Source organism: Semicossyphus pulcher, unplaced genomic scaffold, assembly GCF_022749685.1.
Source record: "Semicossyphus pulcher isolate SPU_LCO1_2020_fin unplaced genomic scaffold, fSemPul1.0.p SCAF_2, whole genome shotgun sequence".
Lineage (NCBI taxonomy): Eukaryota > Metazoa > Chordata > Actinopteri > Labriformes > Labridae > Semicossyphus > Semicossyphus pulcher.
The window spans coordinates 20,314,982-20,335,828 of NW_027211693.1; the positions used below are offsets into that span (position 1 = coordinate 20,314,982).

General features: G+C 39.1%; 2 protein-coding genes and 1 pseudogene across 11 annotated transcripts in view; all 3 read right to left on the bottom strand.

Moving 5' to 3' along the window:
- Positions 1-20,847, bottom strand: part of LOC138597933 (protocadherin gamma-C5-like) — a 456,071-nt gene that overhangs the window by 307,959 nt on the left and 127,265 nt on the right. The window lies entirely within an intron of this gene.
- On the bottom strand, positions 1,376-3,775 carry LOC138598428 (protocadherin gamma-A11 pseudogene; annotated as a pseudogene).
- LOC138597932 (protocadherin alpha-C2-like) overlaps positions 17,485-20,847 on the bottom strand; it is a 139,240-nt gene continuing 135,877 nt past the window's right edge. For all 10 annotated transcript variants that reach the window (XM_069669509.1, XM_069669510.1, XM_069669506.1 and 7 more), the window contains exon 4: positions 17,485-20,653. In XM_069669509.1, coding sequence (XP_069525610.1) covers positions 20,346-20,653 — 308 coding nt within the window. In that variant the 3' untranslated portion in view covers positions 17,485-20,345. The remainder of the gene's footprint in view (positions 20,654-20,847) is intronic.

A 20,847-nucleotide genomic window follows, 5' to 3' on the forward strand; every position in this document is an offset into this window, starting at 1 on the left:
ATAGTAGAAGCTCTCCATAAGACTCAATAATCCAAATGTTCACAGCGACGATCAAGAAAAAAATACGTTGGAAAATGTAAATCTTCAACTGCTGTCTATGCAGTGGTAGTGGGTGGAGTGGCGAGCACCTGATTTCTGTCAGCCAACAGCGACACCATGAGTCACTTTTGATTTTCACACTGTTGTGTAATGAAGTCATGTCAACACAGTCTAAAACCATCTAAAAAATAATATTAACCCACGAAAATATAAATAGTGTAGGCTTGGTGAATCTATTTTTTTTGAGACACGCGATCTATTCACTGTAACTGACAAGGTTTGAAGATGACCACCCCAGCCGCAACATATTTACATGTACTTAAAAATGTTAAATTTTTTCTTTACTTTTCTGAAAGTTACTATTTACGTAAACAACAGGCTATAGATGAAAATGATACGACTCGATGGGCCACCGACAGAAAGAGCCAGCTACACAGAACCCACTTAAATTCACCAACAGTGTGACGTATTGTTTGTTATAAAAATGTTGTGTTCTACATATTAAGACAATGACTAGATTCAATCATTTAGATAAGGATATGACGTTATCGTTACAATGTCTTTTTCTTCTAATGTTATTATTAGCATCATTAGCATTATAATCGTGATTATCATTATTACTGCTATTGACAATATTTTTAATGTTGTTGTTATTTTTATTCTGACCATTGTAATTATCATCATTATAAGAGGCAGTAGTGGTAAAAGTAGTAGTAGAAGTTTAAATTCAGACAGGAGGATGAGTAGATAAAGACTCCGTGCAGCATTTGTCCCTGAGCAGGATTTCAGCACCTTGGACAGATACCATGATATTAGACGAAGCGTTTGTCCCAAAGTAATTCCAACCTTCTATCGGTCTCTGGATAACTGATCAAAGAATGCAATCTTGTGTTCAAGAGAGAGATCCACTGAAGTAAATACTGGGTAATTCTTAGACATGAAACTATTATGTCAAGTAACCAAATTCAAGGTCAACAAGTCTGAAATATGACGTGAAAATACACCATCAGCATAGCATTAAACCAACCCAACATGTCTTGAGAAAAAGAAGAAAAAATGTTCCAATCACAAACACAAAAAAGAATCTCAAACGTTGTGAAGGACAAGAAATATACTATGTAATCAATTATTGATGTAACTTACAAACCACGCAGTGACGAATAAAGTATTTCCAAAATGTACCGCTTTTTGTTGGATACATTTCCTTCCACAACCACCATATAACTTTTTTTTTTATTTCGGAGATATAAAGACAGGTTGGTTGAAGTTTGTGAATTCAGGCGGACAATAAAAGTACTTCATTAAAAGACCTGATGCATTGTAACCAATGCGGTATTTAATTGGTTCCTACCTCTGGAGAGGCGTCCAAGTCTTCAAACGGGTCAGCAAAGTCACTTGGGCTTTTCCTCAGAGTCTGGTCAGCAGGCAGTGTGTTGTCATTGTAAGATGACACGAATTTAAAGTCACTGGTTCTAGACCCTGTTGTCAGGTAGGCGTCATAGTTGTAAGCGCTTCGTAAAGTTCCTGTGCCGTCAACATCTGCGTAATTCGGAGGCAGATAAGCGCTGGGGATGGCCACTGCACCGTCAAACAACAGTCTGGGCTTTCTCCTCCGACAAAACCTCACACCCAGGATGATGATGATGAAGGTCAGAAAAAAAGTGGACACAGACACCAGCGCGATTATCAGATAAGAGGTCAGCTTGGAGTTCTTCTCATCATAAGAAATGTCCTTCAGTTCTGGCACCTCAGCCAAGTTATCAGAGATCAGTAAATACATGGAACAGGTGGCAGAGAGAGAGGGCTGTCCGTTATCTTTCACTGCCACAATAAGGTTCTGTTTCATGCTGTCAGATTCAGAAATGTCCCGCTGGGTCCTGATCTCTCCGCTGTGGACACCAATAGTGAAAAGTCCCGGATCAGTGGATTTCACTATATGATAGGACAGCCAGGCGTTCTGCCCGGAGTCCGCGTCCACCGCTATCACTTTGGACACCAGAGAGCCTCCGTGTGCAGCTTTGGGGACCAGCTCGGTCATGAAGGAGTTGCCCTCCGGGGCGGGGTACAGTATCTGAGGAGAGTTGTCATTCACGTCCGATATGAACACACTCACGCTCACGTTGCTGCTGAGCGGAGGAGAACCGTTGTCTCTGGCCATCACGGCCACTTTAAAGCTCCTGAATTGTTCATAATCAAACGACCTCACAGCGTGGATCACCCCCGTGTCTCCGTTAACAGACACATAGGAGGACACCGGGGCACCGTTCACCTCACCGGCTAACAGAGAATAAATCACTGTACCGTTTTGTCTCCAGTCGGGGTCTCGAGCAGTAACGGAACATAAAGTGGAGCCAGGTTTGTTATTTTCACTCACATATGCGCTGTAGGACTGTTCCTCAAAAACTGGTGGGTTGTCGTTGATGTCTGCTACAGATAACTCAACAGTTTTAGAGGAGGACAGAGGTGGAGAGCCCTCGTCAGTGGCAGTGATTGTAATGTTGTAATCAGACACTAGTTCACGGTCCAGTTGTCCTGTGCTCACCAGAGAATAATAGTTTTTAATAGAAGGAACCAACTTAAAAGGGACATTTTGCTGAATGGAGCAGCGGACCTGTCCGTTAGTCTCAGAGTCTCTGTCCTGCACGTTAATGATGCCCACCTCTGTACCAGGTGATACGTTCTCAGGTATGGGGTTAGTCAGTGATTTCAGGTATAGCAGCGGAGCGTTGTCATTCACATCAGTAACATCTATAATAACTTTGGCATAAGATGTAAGACCAAGACCATCCTTGGCTTGTACCCTTATTTCAAAAGAACTACTTACTTCAAAATCGATCACACCAGTTACTCTAATTTCTCCAGTTTTAGGGTCTAAAGAAAAAACATTTACATCGTCATCAGACATGTGTCCAAAGTCATACGTCACATCTCCATTCACTCCCTCATCTGCGTCTGTAGCACTGACATTAATAACTATGGTATCTGGAGGGGAGTTTTCAGGCAGACTGGCTTTATAAACGGCCTGGCTGAACACTGGGGCGTTATCATTAGCATCCAGTACAGTGACGTGTATGACTACTGTACCTGATCTCTGAGGAGAGCCTCCGTCTAAAGCTGTGAGGAGCAAATTTAGCTCTTTTTGTTTCTCTCGATCAAGTGTATTCTCCAGCACTAGTTCAACCTTGTTGCTGTCAACAGCAAGAATGAAGTTGTCGTTCTTTTGTAGGTTGTACCTTTGAACAGCATTTTGACCTATATCTGCGTCATGGGCCTCCTCGATAGAGAAGCGGTTACCCCTGTCTGCTGACTCACTTATTTCCATTTCAATCAAATTCTTTTTGAATTTTGGAGAGTTGTCGTTAACATCTTGAATATGAAGACTCACACGATGAAGCTCCAGAGGGTTTTCTAACACCAGATCTACTTTAACAACACACGATGGTTTCTTGCCACAAAGGCTTTCTCTGTCCATTCTCTCCGATGTGATCAAATCTCCGGTGCTCAGATTAATGTCACAGTACCGCTTACGTGTTCCCTCAAAATCCACACGGGTTTTTCGAGCAGATAAGGTTCTCAGATCAAGACCGAGATCTCTGGCTATATTTCCAAGAACAGATCCGAGTTTCATCTCTTCTGGAATAGAATAACTCAGGTCTCCATTAACGAGGTGCAGCGTTACAACGAAGGAAGCGAAGCAGAAGAACAGACGAAGCGCTAAAAATCCTTTGTCTCCCATCCTGACACAAACGATGTCCTCAGGTTTTAGAAACAAGTATACGGAAGTAAAACAATGTAACTTCAAATCGGGGCCAAAAATCCAAAATTCTACAATAGCGAACACGATGAAAAATAGACTAGGAATGAAGGGATTCTTCAGAGAAATTACAGCCGATGTTAATGCAGTCAGTGGGTGGAGATGTCGGTTGCTTTTGTGCTAGCCTACAGCGACACCATGAGTCGCTTGACACTCTTTACACCTACATGCATCCTCGACACAGCATAAATCTAATCTCCACCCACTTTCACGCGAACTGTTTATTGTTAGCATGATAAAAAATAAAATTTTCTATCTCAGGTATAACGTTCAAAGATAAATCAGCTATAGACGTTGATGTGTATTTAACAAAATACCAAATACCAACCATAGCAAACTAAATACCAAATAAAACATTTACATTTATAAATGACGTGCACTGAATAAGCATTATAGAAACGCAGAGATCAGATGCAGATCTATATTGCTTTGCAATTATTTAGAAAACAACGTGCATGTATGTATATACATATGTACATAACAGCTTTATGGCCTTGTTAAAGATATGAACAATCATATATCTATGTATGGCATCAAAAAAAATAGCCATGCTCAAAATAGGAAAAAATAAAATAATCCCAACATCATTATCACAAACATCATCATCATCATCATCATCATCATCATCATTATTATTATTATTATCATCATTATCATTATCATTATCATTATTAAGTGGTAATGTTAGCAGTATTAGTAGTAGTAGCAATATAGTATTAAACATGTAACAAGTTCAGAAGGCTAAAGGAAAAAAACTAATTTCCAGTGGCGCTAGTTGTTTCAGGACCATGGACAGAGACAACAGGATATACAGATGGCATGGGAGGCTTGTCCTATAAAAGACGTCTTAAAAGAAAGACTTTCTTCTCAGTAACCATTTTTACTCCAGCCAGAGTCCGAAACAAACCCAGATTGCTTAGTAGCTCCAAATATATCATTAATAACTCGCACATCAAAATCAGAATCAGCTTTATTGGCAAAGTATGTTTGTACTTTCAAGAGAATTGGCTCGGTTTTATCATTTGCTTTCAATGTTCATAAACAAAATGAAAATACAACCAAAAACAGATTACAAGCTCAACAAGTGAACATAAGAATGCTGTAATAAATATGATTCAAGGGTTGTTCATGAGACTATTTGACTAATACTAAATGTTCATAATGACGGCCTGTGGGGGGAAAAATTTGAGCCTGGTTGTTTTGGGAAAACAGACCTCTCCAGCACCTCCCAGAGGGGAAGTAGTTGAAACAGGTTGTGTCCAGGGGAAGATAAATCTGAAGTGAGGTGTCCTGTCCGTTTTTTGACAACGGACGTCCTGAATGGCGGGCTGGCTGGCATTGTTATGCAGTCCCAACTGTCCCGTGTAATCTGTTCCTGTCCTGTTTGGTTTTAGATCATATCCAGAGAGTGCTGGATTTGCAGTGGACTGACTAATTAATAGCCATGTAAAATTGGATCAGCAGCTCCTGAGGCAGGTTGGACCTCCTGCGTTGGCATGGCAAAAATGTTTTGAAGCCCCTCTGTAGCTTCTTATTTTTTGGCGTCTCCTTTGTCAGTGGGTTTCTGGCCTGGTTGCAAAGTATTCTGTCATCCTTCTGAAGTCCGTCCTTGGCCTGACAAAGCTGCATGAGTTTTTATGTAAGCAAGAGTTTATTTTTGATATACACTATATGCAGAAGGTTTAAGTTGGCAGAAACGTACATATCCACACAAAGCTGAAGTAAGATGTTACAGTATCAGCGAGTTTGTCCAGACTCCAATCAGGGAAGTGGAAGCAGGCTTGTAATTCCAGCTTTGCCTCATTGGTCTACCTCCTCACAGGCTTATTAGATTTTAGTTTCTGCCTGTAGGTTAGGATAGAATGAACCAGAGAGTGATCACAGTGGAGAGAGAGAGTGATAATTGTCTTTTATAAGAGTATAACAATGATCCAGAATGTTTTTATATTTTGGAAGTTCATGCCTGCGGTTTTCTCAATGAACAAGTAGTAAGGATAGTCAGCCTTAATGTTAATTATCTGTTCAGCTAGGTGCTGTACCACCTCACCTTCACTTTGACGAAGTATTTTAACACCGACTACAATAAAGAGGATTACTCCTGCAGTAAATGAAAGGATCAAACGTTTATGATACACATAATTCACACAACTGCACCTTTAAGATGCCGATAAATATTGTCCCATTACGGGGCTGCATTGCCAAAAACTTAAAAAACAAACTGATAATTATCCCTCCACTACAGGTGTTTTTCAATTTTGTTATTCAAAGTTACAACAAACGTTCTTAGTCTTGAATAATGAAGCCGGTATCTTGAACAAACAACCAAAGCTACTGTCAACAGACTCTGATTTCACTGGTTCCCCAATAAGTGTAAACGTCACAATAAATGTACATCATAAAAAGTGGCTGCTCTGCAGAAACATGTATACGTACACACATGGACGGACTATCATGACCATTGGCCCTGGCCACAAACTCGCCACGGGCCCTATACAAACACACTAGTACAAACACCTAGTACACATGCACTGCATGTACCCTCACCAAGCACATACATTTGGTCACACAATAGCTTGGGTCAACCCACAACCAGCGCTGCATTAGCATCCATGTCCCCGGGAAGGCAGTGATGTAGCAACTGCCCCCTGCTAAAAGTATCACAATAACCTTCCACTTGCTTTGCCTTCAAAAATGTCGAAATCGACAATATTTGACGTATCAAAGCATATTTATCATCCCTTTCTTTCTTAAGTTTGCGTTTTGCCGACCCGCTGAGCAAACATTTCTCCATTCTTTAAATGTTATTTTGACCGCAAAATAGAAACTTAACATACCTCACAACAGACGTCATCACTCCAATGGAATTTAATTGCTAAATTAAAAAAAAAAAAATCCAACATTTTTATTCAAACATGATCAAAATAACACTTATTTTCAAAACTAAAATACTTTACACAAAAAGGCCAAGAGAATTTCATTCTTAAGGCCAAGGGCCCCGCACTGCAGGGCCCTGGGCATGTGCCCACATTGCCCATGCAGTAATCCATCTATGCGCACAGAGTGCAGAAAAAATGTTATGTATGCTTGAAACAGTCCAGTTCCAGTCAAGTTCCATTCAAGTTCCATTCAAGTTCCAGAACACGTTGTTAAACTGAGACAAATGAATGATTAAATTAAAAGAATATTTTGTTGTTGCTTATTACTGTTTACTAATATATACCCCTTGTAGAACTGTTGTATAAAAGAAATATCTCAGCTGAGGTTGTGTTGCTGCACTGAAAATGAGCACGGCTGTGATCACCTCCTTCACTCTGCCTCGTGCAAGACAGAATCACAGTCTTGCTGGTATTAAGGACTATGACTCTATCTATGTATCGTATCTATTACGTTATCTGAAGAAAAGATGTATGGATGATGAAAATAAACATCGAACACAATACAGTCAATTCAGGTAGCACTGGAGAATACGTCTAAAAGGACAGAGAAACTCAAGACAGCAAAAAGGGACTAAAATCTACCTTTAGGATTGCTTGCTTGTAAGCCACCAGGTTATAAACAAACACCAGCTATTTGCACCTATATTGTGTTTAAAATTCTACCATCAATACAACCAGCTGGCCCGCAGGCTGTGGGCCGCAGCTCCACCATCTCTTGATAATGAGTATACTCAGCTCCCCAACCAACCCCTTGGGTTATGCAAAACTTGAAAGCTGTTTTAACTCTTCCATTCTTATGAATGGTGAAAGTCTGCTTTCAGCAATTTAGCCAAAACTACTTCAAGGCACAAATGAGCAATTCACAGTTTCAGCATTAAGAACTTGACCGCAATAATATCCAAGTGATTATTGAGTGACGTTGACATGATACTAAGAATACAATAATATTATGTTTCCAAGGTGGATGTATATAAGCACAGTTTTCTAGAGCTTAAGTCATGAAATATGTAATTAAGTTATATCCTCGATACACTTTTCTTTGAGTGTATTAAATGTTTATTTCTCTTTCTAAAGGCTTTTATTTACTCACCTGTACAGTAGTCTTTAAAGATGAGCAGAAAAATGTTCTCGAGGAAGTTCCAGCATCATCCACAACCACAGACAATCACTCAGGAAGTGCAGAGACAGTTTCTACTGATGGCATGTGCAGCTTGGAGTAAATTACCCTTTATCCTCTTAGACAACCTAGAAGATACACAGCATGCTGTAATGTTATTGTATATTTCATTACACAATTTCCTAGTCAATTTTACTATGATAGTGTAAGTCAAATTTACTATAGTATATTAAATTTAGATAACACAAAAATTCCCAGACAAATTATATAGATAGACAGTTGTTACAATGCCCAGTTAGTTGTTTATTGTTCAAGAATCTCAAGGGTAAATATGTCTTGATACCTAGAGTGGGCGAGGAGATTCACCAAGCATGGCAGCTTAGGGAGGAGGAGTCTAGAGTAGGCAAGGATATATGGGCTGGGTGCCGGCTGCCACTGCATCAGTAAGTTATTTTGAAAGGATTGTTTTATGAGTTGTTGTTATCTTTTGAGTTATGTCGAACCACATATTATGTGTTCCTATTTAAATTTTTGTACATCGTTATGTACATAGGTTTATTAAAGTTTCTTTTAGAGTTGTTAATGTAAATTCTGCAGAATTGGATTTAATCATATGACAAAGTTGAAGCTACTTAGTATGTTTACCTGAGAGAATTTGTAACCTGTAAATAAATCACACTATATACATTTCAATGAGAAAGTGATGGTTTGTTTTGTTACGATGTATTCATTCAAGTTTCTATAAGAGGTTTCAAAGGAAAACTGAAGATTCCCGTATTATGCATGAACAATTTCAGATTATAAATGTTCTTTTTTTATTTCTCTTTGTATATTTGGAATTAATTTATGTTTGTGAACAGAAGGAAGAAAAATGTCTTTTCATCCACTTATCTGTGCGCTCAATGAAGGGTTAAATGGTTCTTGGATTCTTGTGTCTAAATGTTTCCACCAGAGAGCGATTCAAACATTTTTTATAGTTAGTTACCATGTTGTCGGGATAAAATACAGCCATTTTAAGCATGGGTTCTATACGCACCTCTTCGTCTTCGATACAGTGCCCTTCCAAAGTCATTGAGAAAAGTTGTTCCACGCTGTCTGCAGATGAAGAAAAGAAATACAAATAACAAAAACAAGCTTAAGTTAATGGAGTCAATTTCACAGATATTAGACATCAACAAGATCAAAAGCTTGGTTATCCAACCCAAACTTTTAACATTGGTTTCAGTGCTAGAGTACATGTGTATAAGACAATATAAGCATTATGAGCTTGAAAAGCAACTGACTGATGGCCCTAGCGAGAATTTTTGGCGGCGCATGCAGCTCTTATGCCCCTTATCCACACAGAACAGTTTTGAGGTTTGGTCTTCACTAATGACTTCTGGGTTGGGCATGGGTTTTATTGATGTTATTTTTACAACCAAATACATTTCAAACATGATCAGTCTTTACTACACTTAGCTTGGTTATTCCATATCAAATTCGACATATGCTTTTGTTTACATTTTGAATGTTGTTCAAACCTCATGCATATGCTATTTGAAATCAATGCAGTTTTCAAAATATAGCCAAAATATTATACAGGACTTACATTCAAATAGCATATACAGAAGGTTTGAACAATATATTAAACGGAAACCAGAAATAAAATTGATCCTCTACCTGATTAGACATAAAGAAACCCAACACACCCAGTCATGTGTTCAAGCTGGTTCACCACTTTCTGACTGTTATACTGGCTTTATGTTATTAAAAACTATAGCATAAAACTTAAAGAGAATGTTATATATGGCACCAAAATTGGTTACTTACTAGGTTGCATGGTTGACTTTGGCTGCTGATGTGTGTTGAACCTTGTTAGCTTAGGACTAGTAACACTTAAATTAGAAGCTAGTAACACTTCAGTTAGAAGCTAGTAACACTTCAGTTAGAAGCTAGTCACACTTCAGTTACTGGGGCATTATTAAGCTGATGGTTCTAAACATTTTTGCAGACTTTTTCTGAACCATACAACCTTACCTACTGTGAACGCAGAGCAGAGTTTCAATACACATGCATACGGCGACAAAAGCAAAAAATACTGTTACTTACCAGTTTGCATGGTTGAGTCCAGTAACTGTAAAACATGACAGGCAAAATAGCTAATGTAGGCTGAATCATGCTAGCTTATTAGTGAAGCTACTAGCTGACTGACTTCGGTTGTTATTTCTCGTTGCCGTTTTTTGCTGCCTTGTTTACCGATAGGGAAGACCTTAACTTTGAGATAAAACAATGTAGGTAATTTGTTGCTGTTGGCGTCCTGAGCAACAGAGGCTTTATTCCCAATCGTTTCAGCTAAGTAGCTAGACTTGCAAAGACACATTTACCGGTAACATTCAAACGACATGGTAAGTTAAAAGTTGGAGCTCGCGCCAAGACTTAAACAAGGGGACTTATTTGTGTGACGGACCAGAGCGTAGCCTAATGACTTCGGTCACCGGAAACGACTAATTTAAATATTTAAATATTAATTTGAATATGTAGTTTTCTCAGTGTCACGTTTAAATATATGACTCGCAATAAAGATTTATATACTAAAATGTATATTTATTTTCAGGATAATGAATAAACATTTACAAAAGAACTTGAGATCAACTGTAATTACTTCTGCCACCTGTTTGAAAATTTAAATGTATCTTTCATTTAAATATTTTCTTTACCAAGAACCTCGTACATATAGAGAATTCAAATTAAGGATTTTAGAAGTGCCATTTATGAGCGTAGCATATAATTTACTGGAGGGACCCTTTTGTGTGACGGACCGAAACTACACATTTCTGCCACCGGGCAACACAATTTTGAATGTCAAATGTAGCATATATATATATATATATATATTTTTTAATGTTCAAAAAGGGCTAGGTTTTATATTTTTGATTTTGATTTATGATGTACAATTTGTCCATTGAAGATTTAGAGTAAACATTTTTGATATACATTTTTTGATGGGCCTATATTTTTTGCATTTTACATTTTGTAGCAAGGAGAATACACAACTTGGACTTGTATATGAAAGCAATAGCAGTGCTCCATGCAATTTAATAATACAGAGGCATCACTTATTTGCTTCATCTCCCAAATATTTTGCTCTCACACTATCATATTGACAGAGTTTTTTTACTGGAAGAGGTAAAATGGAGAATATGTGATGCAATGCGCTAATACGTGCCTTTCCAGTGGAGAAAAGCCTCTATAAGCTTAAATGTTTGAAAGTTCCCTGTGTGTTTTTATTACAGAGGTGTCATACTTTAAATTTCAGTCATATACAAGGCAATTTTGATCTTTACCAAAGTTTTGAACTTTTTTACATTGAATTAATAACTTTCTGCACACTGGTGCATCACCTCCTACAGTTGGTGGCCTTTGCATTTTGCCCTGCCCCTCAGGCAGCCTTACTTCGATCCATTATAGGCCCTGTCTGGTTCACAATTCCATTAAAAGTATTGTTTCTTCTATATGTGAATCTCATATTTTTTCATGATTAAAGATTTTCTTATAGGTGAATACTTTATATATCACATATTCAATACAGTTCTTAATATTCAGATAACAATTTGTTTTGTATCTCCTGAATTACTAAAGAAAGATATGACACAATTCAAATATCTAGGTTAATGTTTTGATGCCAAGTTAAAGCTTTTCTTCCAGTTTAAGTATAGTATATATATATTTTAAGTTCTTGATTATGGGATTACCATTCATCAACATGTAGTTGGATGAGCACTTTGGCACAGAGATTCAGATAATCAGTTCATCACTTAATATAATATGACCAGCACTCACTGAACAGTTTAAGTGTTATTTAAGTTCTAACAAAGGCTTGAGGAAAACAGCCATCTTGGACTTATCTTTTCTATTCTCAAATTCTGACCTTTTCTTTTCCTATTGTATTTTACAAACACAGGACTGAACAGAGTGTTTTGTAGTGAGAGCAAGTACATATACCAAAACTGTGCTTAAGCTACCTTATAGCCTAGTTTGAATAGAGGTCAACTGTTTCGAGCATTCTGAATTACATATAGAAAACACTATGTAATGGATGTTCAGCTCAGATTTCATGTGTGTATTGCAATATTCCAAACCTTGGGTTCTTTTGAAAAATGTTGCAATATTTTTGGTTTGTTTCTTTCTTTCTTTTGCACATTCATTTGATGGGTTATTTAATTAATATATGAATTAATTAATGAATATGTGTTATTTATTATACAGATAGAGAAAAGGCCAGGTATAACAATATTTTTATATAAATTATATCAAGAAGTTTTTTATGAATTGTATTTTCTTTATTCATAGGAGGGATTCCAAATACATATTTATAATAATGAAAATCTTTCACAGAAGTGAGCTTATTTCAACCTTCAATGCAAAGTAAAATTCAGAATTTGACAGCAGAACTGAACTAAAATTGATAATCCTTCAGCCATGATAAATGTATATTTTCCAAATGACTGAAAGTTAGGTAAAATAGAAATTATGTTAAAATAGCACAACACTGAAAGTCCAACTATACTGTCTATCATTATTCTTTCCTTAATCTTCACCACTTCCTTGTGTTGATGACTGTTGAGCAGTTGGTCACTGTAACCAAATGTGCTGGGAGACTTTGACCAGGAGATGGCGCCTTTTGCTTAGCACTCCTGCAGAACAAGTGCAGCAGATATGAATGAATTGGAAAAAGCAGTGTGCAGCACTTATCTAGTAAGTGAGGTTTTGTAAAATGGACATCAGCATTAACAGTTTAATGACAACTCCCACAAACATTTACTTCCATTTGTCTTTGGTTAAAAAAAAATGAAAATGTTGAAAGGTCTCTGGCAGTGGGCCAACGGTATGCGTCTTGTATGTGCTGCATCATGGTACATGAAGTCCAACTGTAAGAGCCAGTTTTTTTTGTTTAATAAATGGAATGATCGATACCACCTAGTGGTGCTTTTAGTTCTTACAGAAGAAGAAGGAATAACAAAACGTGACCCTTTCCGCTCTGGCTAAGTCAACCAGACAGCAGGTGTGTGGAAAGCAGCTGAAGACGCCAACGAGTCCCAGTTTCTCAACCGTAAAATAAACAAAACAAAAATTATGAGAAAGAAAATAGTTCGATCGTTTCATTTCGTTTTGTTTGGGGGGTTTTGTTTGCTTACTTTTGTTTATTTGGGTTTGGTTTGAGTTGTTACTTTCAGTCGGCAGTCACAACAGCCATTCAAAATCGTCAAACGTGAGTAAATAAAACAACCATATGCGCGTTGGAACTGTCTGTACGATGTCTAGGTTAGATAGACAGATAGACAGACAGACGAGCTTTATGTTCGCCTGTTCAAGCAGTTGAAAGCCTGTAATACTGGCTGCATGATTGGTCATGATGTATGCCCAAGACCATGTGGTCTTTAGTCCAAGCAGTGCAGTCCAGCTGAAAATGTGTCAGAACTGTCGGATTTTATTGTGCTCTATGTGCACCATGTGCTTCTTTATTCCTTATTTGCTGCTGTTGACACTGAAAATGTCCCTGTTGTGGAATCAATGAAGGTTTATCTTACCTTCAGTCCATTCTGAAATCAAATAGAGTTAAATCACAGATGTAAAATACATTAAAGGGCCTTGAATACTGTCTTCTGTGTTATGAAATGTTATGTCAAATGTATGTTTTTTTGTATCATGTCCTACGCTATCCTATCCTAGTACTACACACGAGTAACCCCAGCTCTGGAGACACTGGTACAGTTGTCACCTTACCACACACATTCAGTTTGATATATTTTACACTTTAGACCAATGACTGTATATATATCTTTTTATACAGTCTATGATTTAGACAATTACAGGCATACAGTACATGCATATAGACATACATGCATACATACATACAGACAAACAGACAGACTTACAGACAGGAATACAGACAGAAAGACACACTCACTGACAGACACATTCAGAGACAGACAGACAGACAGACAGACAGACAGACAGACTTACATGCATTCACAAACACACAGACAGACAAACAGACACCTACATACACAGGCAGACTGACACACTTACATACATACACAGACAGACAGACACACTTACATACATGCACAGACAGACAGACAGACAGACACACTACATACACAAACAGACAGACAGACACACTTACATACATACACATACAGACAGACACACTTGCATACATAGGCAGACAGACAGACAGACAGACAGACACACTTACATACACTGACAGACAGACAGACAGACACACTTGCATACAAACACACACAGACAGACAGACTCGCATACACACGGACAGACACACTTATATACACACACACACACATACACACAGACAGGCAGGCAGGCAGACACACTTACATACATACACAGACAGACAGACAGACAGACAGACAGACACACTTACACACACAGACAGACAGACAGACAGACAGACAGACACACTTACATACATACACACACAGACAGACAGACAGACAGACAGACAGACACACTTACAGACATACACACACAGACAGACAGACAGACAGACAGACACACTTACATACATAGACAGACAGACAGACAGACAGACAGGCACACTTACATACATACACAGACAGACAGACAGACAGACACACTTACATACATACACACACAGACAGACAGACAGACAGATACACTTACATACATACACACACATACACGCACACACACACACACACACACACACAGGCAGACACACTTACATACATACACAGACAGACAGACACACTTGCATACATACACACACACACACACACACAGACAGACAGAGAGACAGACAGACTTACATACATACATACATACACAGACAGACAGACACACTTGCATACACACACACACACACACACACAGACAGACAGACACACTTGCATACATACATGGACACACTTACATACATACACAGATAGACAGACAGACAGACTTGCATACACACGGACAGACAGACTTACATACATACACACACATACACGCACACACACACACACACACAGGCAGACACACTTACATACATACACAGACAGACAGACACACTTGCATACATACACACACACACACACACACAGGCAGACACACTTACATACATACACAGACAGACAGACACACTTGCATACATACACACACACACACACAGACAGACAGAGAGACAGACAGACAGAATCCCATCCCATCCATCGTATTGTAATTTATCATAAGTAGGCAGTTAATGTGACCCCAAACTTTCCCTCTATTTGTCCTTGCCATATTTTTAAATCTTGAACATTGTCTCTAAAATGGGATTTAGTTACATGTTTTCAAAAATGAAACTCTATAAAGACTGCGGCCCAACTTTTATTATATTTTCATGCAAACTCACCATTCAACCAAATACCATGGCCAATCTGCACTTGCATATTTCTCACTAATATACATTTAGGCCAGCAGTTGGCCAACTAACATCATTTTCATTAATGCTGACAGGCTGAAACAAATGGACCTATTTCTCAATCTACCGTCTCCCCCTGTATCATTCACTCTGATGCACTATATTTACCTCACACACTGTGTCTCTACAGTGTTACATGCAGTGCTGTTTTTGCCAGAGGCCAAAATTATTGTGCATATCACATTAATCTCTCCATCTCCATCTTGGCTGCTTCCATGTCTCTCCATTTGCCTTCCTCAGCAGGATGATGGGTTTGCTGAGTCACTGCAGCTGGCAACATCTCCAGGTCAACACCCACTAAGACAAAACACATGCACACTCCAGTCCCAGTGTACCCTGGTTTGGCATATGTTTAATCTGCTTTATTACGGGTTAAAAGACCCCTTTCTCATCATAAGAGTGTTAGAGTTTTTTTTATTTTTCCTTATCTGACCTTCCTCTCTTGAATCATTACATCCATATTGCATAAATGAATCTAGCATGCACTGCACTATATGTTTGTGTTTAACAATATAGCTTAAACATAAATATACATACAGTTATGTTTGCTAAAAGTGGTTTATATTATTTGTCTCTTTGGAATGTAGCACATAAAAAGGCTCCGCAGTGGTCCACTGCTCTGCTTGCCTGGCTCTGCTCACTCTGCCATAATATATATCCATATTCATTAGCCAGAGATTCACTGCTCTGCAGACCAAACACTGCAGGCTACTTGTCTGCACACTGAGCCAGTTTGCTTGTTTGTTAATTTGTTTGCATAACTCAAGTGAGCCAAAATTCACAGTCAGGCCAGGGTGCGTTCTGTGAATGCTCATGGGAATAAGTAAGTGTAGTCATTTTAAATGTGTGGGTGTTTTTTCTTAAAGTGTTTTTCTTCCCTGAACCCGCTGTTCTTATCAGTAAAATGTCAGTAAGGAGTCAGAGACACTTTTTGTGGTGTTGCATCATCAAACAACATTTATAGTCATCCTGCTGTCTGTGAGGACACACCCACTCACACACACCTTGACCCCATCCTTTTGAACCCTACTGTTTTCCCTCCTGCTAAGTATATAAGGCTGTTGCCATAGAGACTATTCCCCAAATAGCTGTAACCATAGAAACAACTCCTGTCTGTCTCCTAGAGAGAATGAAATAAAGAAAGAGATGCATTTTTGCAGGAATAAAGCATGAACTCTTGAACCTCCCTCATTGCAAACTCCCTTCCTTTTAATGCGTGATGAGGAGATGAAGACTTCACTGACTTTATACTGTATATTGTCTTATTTCTGTACTTATTATTGTAAGAGAAGAATCAAAGTAAAAACACAAGAAGGTACAAACACACCTATTTAATTGTTGCCCTTAATTAGGACACACAAAACAACAAAATGTGAAATCTGTTCTAGTTCATAGTGCTCTAAATGACCCTTTAGAAATTATTGAGCTGCCAGAGCAGATGAATGGATACAAATATTGATTATCAATGCTGCGTATTATCTGGGCCAGCATGGCTGATGTGGCTCTATTGTGATCATTTTTTCAGCACTTGCCCACTGGGATACAATAAATCCACTAAGCCACTCTATTAAATTATACTGCGTCTGGAAGCTTCTTTTCACAAGGGACTGTTAGGACCATCTGTGACCATGGCTTTCAACAAAGAGAAATTAGGGATCAGTGCTGGGTAGGTCATTCTGTCCATGTCTCTCATCTGAGTGCTTGTCAGTGCTGAAGTAGGATGTGAGCATGTGTGATAGATGAGTACAGCCTCAGATAGTTTGTGAACTGATGTGAAGAGATGCAATCTTTCTCCTGATTGATTCTTTCCCACCCTTCTGGGGTGTTGTACTGAGATACAGGCTTCCTCTAAAAATAAGTATAGCTTTGATACTGATTTCTAATTAAGGATCATTATAAAGTTTTATTAAAGATAATGTTATTCCTACAGTATTTGAAAATTACAGATTATTTGTCTTCACAAAGCAAAAATTATGTTCAATTCTGTGTTTTCAATCATGTCAAGCTGCTATTGGAAAAAAGACAGAAAATGGCCCAGACACACAAGCACAAACACACACTCATACTCACATGGACACACCCAAGTAGCCCGAAGACAATAAATTCACACTGATTTTTAAGAAAGAAAACTTTATTAGTGATTTATAAACAAAACACATTACCACTGTATCCATTAAGGTAAAATAAAAAATAGTCAGAAAGTAAATGAAATAAATGAAATTCACTACTTCACTGTCACAGTTGATGAGCGGGTGTACAAAAAAAGGATTTTACAACAGATCTGGGCCAGTCCATTAAGGACAGCACATTGCCACCATAGTTCACCACCATACATTGGGAAAGAATGACAGCATGAACACTCACTAAACACAAGCATACAATACATATACGTTTTTTTTACACTGGATTTTTTTTGTCATTTTCATTTTTCCTAGAGTGAAAGGGAAGTGATAGCTCATCATAGGATCATACATATTTCAGTTACAATATTACAGTGTTAGTTAGATCGTCATGTCAAAGCCAGACACAAAGTGTTTTTTTTTTCTTTTTTTCTTGCTTTGCTTATTCTCAAAAGCAAAAATCATAGTTGGTTAAAGAAAAATAATAAACTTGCGTTGAAAGGTATCACACTATAGCATTTACAAATATCTAAAGAGGTTTAGTGGATGCCATACAACATCTGTGGAGCGTGAAGATTGTAGTACATAGATGTTTGGCAGACAGAAGTACATAGAAATATCTCCTGTGCGAGTAATGAAGAAAAATGATGATACAAAAGAATAAAATCATAGCCATCTATCTATTTATATATATATTTCTCTATATAGTATGTGTTTCCTTAGAGCAGTACATGCAGCAGCCACTTAATGGAGTGACGTCATACAGAGCCGCAAAACTTTGGGGACGTGGCAACAAGTTACAGGCAGGGGAGGGGAACCAACAGAAGCAGGTCTTGAGGAGTGTGTGCACCCCCATTTTTAAAGACCTCCTGAGAGAGGATTGGTGGGATATAGCTGAGGGATGGGAATCCCTAAAGATGCCCATATTTTTAGCAGGTTTTAATTACCAATGTAGAGACAATCTATGAAAAGTCTACGCTACATTTACAGCGTACATAAAAGCTAATATGTGAGTCGACGATCCTAAACAATCAACTTGGAGAACAACTTTCTTCTCTTGTACATGGAGGCGGAGGGCCAGCCCACGGCACCTATCCCCTCACTTTCTCCCAGTCCTCCACCCCTGTAATCAGCCTCATCCCACCTGGTCCCCTCTCATCAGTGGCTACAAATAGGAAATGAACAGCGTACTGTGGAACTCGCAAGTTAAAAGCACTGAACCGTTGTGCACTTAGAGAGACATCTGACAAGAGTTCAGGGTGTAGACCCCCTCCCCAACCCCCTGATCGGGCTTCCCCTGGCCTCATCCACATTACTCCATGCTGTTCTCAGCACACCACAATGTTCAGAGCAGCAGGGTCTGCAGGGGGTCTGTGCGAGGGTTAGGTGCAGTGTCTGTGGGTAAATGGGGGTGGGCATGACACGCAAAATGCAGTTAAAGCTATGAGGAAGAAAAAAATGTATTTGATAGTGAATCTCTTTAGAGAATAAATGAAAACAGATCAAGTCCACAAACTTCATCATCACATGAAGAGGCAGTCAGTGGGATGGGTGACAGTAGGGAAAAGGCAGTCGGGGGAGGAGAGGATGGCTCGTGGCAGCTTGGGGCAGGTACAAGCAGGTGAGCATTTGTAAACTCAAAGTTATCAGGTAAGGACTGGTTGCTACCAAACATTCAAAGCAGAAAGCATCAGGCTTTTGCTGCGGTAGGGGAGAAGAGATGGTGCTGACAAAATCTCGAGACTCTCCTAGTATTCTTTAAGGTTTCATCATAGTTTACTCTCTGAAAGCGGAGTAACATGCCAGCTCAGCTGGACTCTCCCCTCTGTGGTCCTCAGGAGAAATTGAGGTATTCTCTCATCTCTCCATCTTTCCGTTGCTCTCTGCATTCCTCCATCGAGGTTCTGGCTGGAGAAGAAGCTGTCTGTGTCCTTCAAAATGCTGTGAGCAAATACAGAGTGACTGCAAAGGATGACTGCTTCCATCCTGAGAGAGTTGATGAACACATGTGTACCGCATAGGCGACTGTGCAGGGCAAAAAGCTTGCAGTGTCTAGTTTTAAGCACATTTCCTTGATGTGAGTTGACTTCCTCTCCTTTTTTTTCTCTCCCTCTCTTTCGGTCTCAAGTGCTTTCCATGTCTACTTTGTCATGGCAAGAGTGTGTATGCATGTTTGAATGTGTGAGCATGCTTGTGTGCATGGGGTTTTATTGAGATCTCAGGAAACACTGTTGGTAAATACCAGCGGAATCTGCAGCAGTGTCATGTTAGCCTTAGTTTCAGTGACTCTCTTCTGTGCTATTTACAAGTAGTGTGTGTCCAGCTCCAGATGACAGACATCTGTCTCAATCTTCTTTGTCGTTCTTCTTTTCCTCAGCTGGCACAGAGCTTTTCGTTGTTCTTATACAAAGTATTTGTCTGCTCTCAGAGAGAATGGTTTACACATCATAGTTGGGGAGGGGGTAAGACAGAGGTGCCAACATGCCCAGTGGGTAAAGGGAGAAAAAAATCCAAGACGAGGCCAAAGAGCAGTCGTTTGTTGTTGAAAAGGATGACTGACGTAAGTTGACTCAGGGTGTTTAGGCACATAGGGGCATGGAGATAAAATCAATCATTTTGTTGTTTATCAAGGCAAGATATAATTTACCTTAGTAAGGGACTGAAGGTAAAATCAATCTTGGTAAGGCCAGTTTCGTAAAACAGAATGAACTTTAGAATTTTATCAGTGAAAATAGGTAATACAATAAATTGGAACATTTAGCTTCCACATTTTCTATTTGCCCAATGGACTTTGGTTGGTACCTCTGTTTTAACAACGCCCTTTACTTCTTTGCTATTCTCTCTTTCTGCTCCTCTACTCATCTCCATCATCCTTCCCCTTATCCTTCTTGTCTTTCTTCTCCTTCTTCTTCTTCTTCTTCTTCTTGGCCTCCTCCTTCTTTCCAAAGGTGATGAAATCGCTCTTGTCGTCCTCTCCGCCCTGGTTCTGTCTGATGGATATTATGGCGGGGGAGCCGGGAATGATGAAGGCTTCTGGGGGAACCTCGCCAGGTTTCAGGTGCTGTGGGGGGGCACCAGGACCGCCGGGGCCATAGCGAAAGTGCCAACTGTTGCTGTCTACGCCAGCACCCATTGGAGGAGACACCTCTCCCCCTTCAGGATCTGTAAGACACAAGAAAAGATAGATGATAGGTTATTGTTTGTTTCAAACAGATATGGTTACAAAAAACAACCACAATGTTTTCTTGATCATACAACACATTAAGTGGCAATTATAACACGTATTGGGCTCAAAACCTCTGTTTTCATATAGTTCTAAGCCGCGTTTTCAAAACTTTGACTGCAGGGAGGCTTCA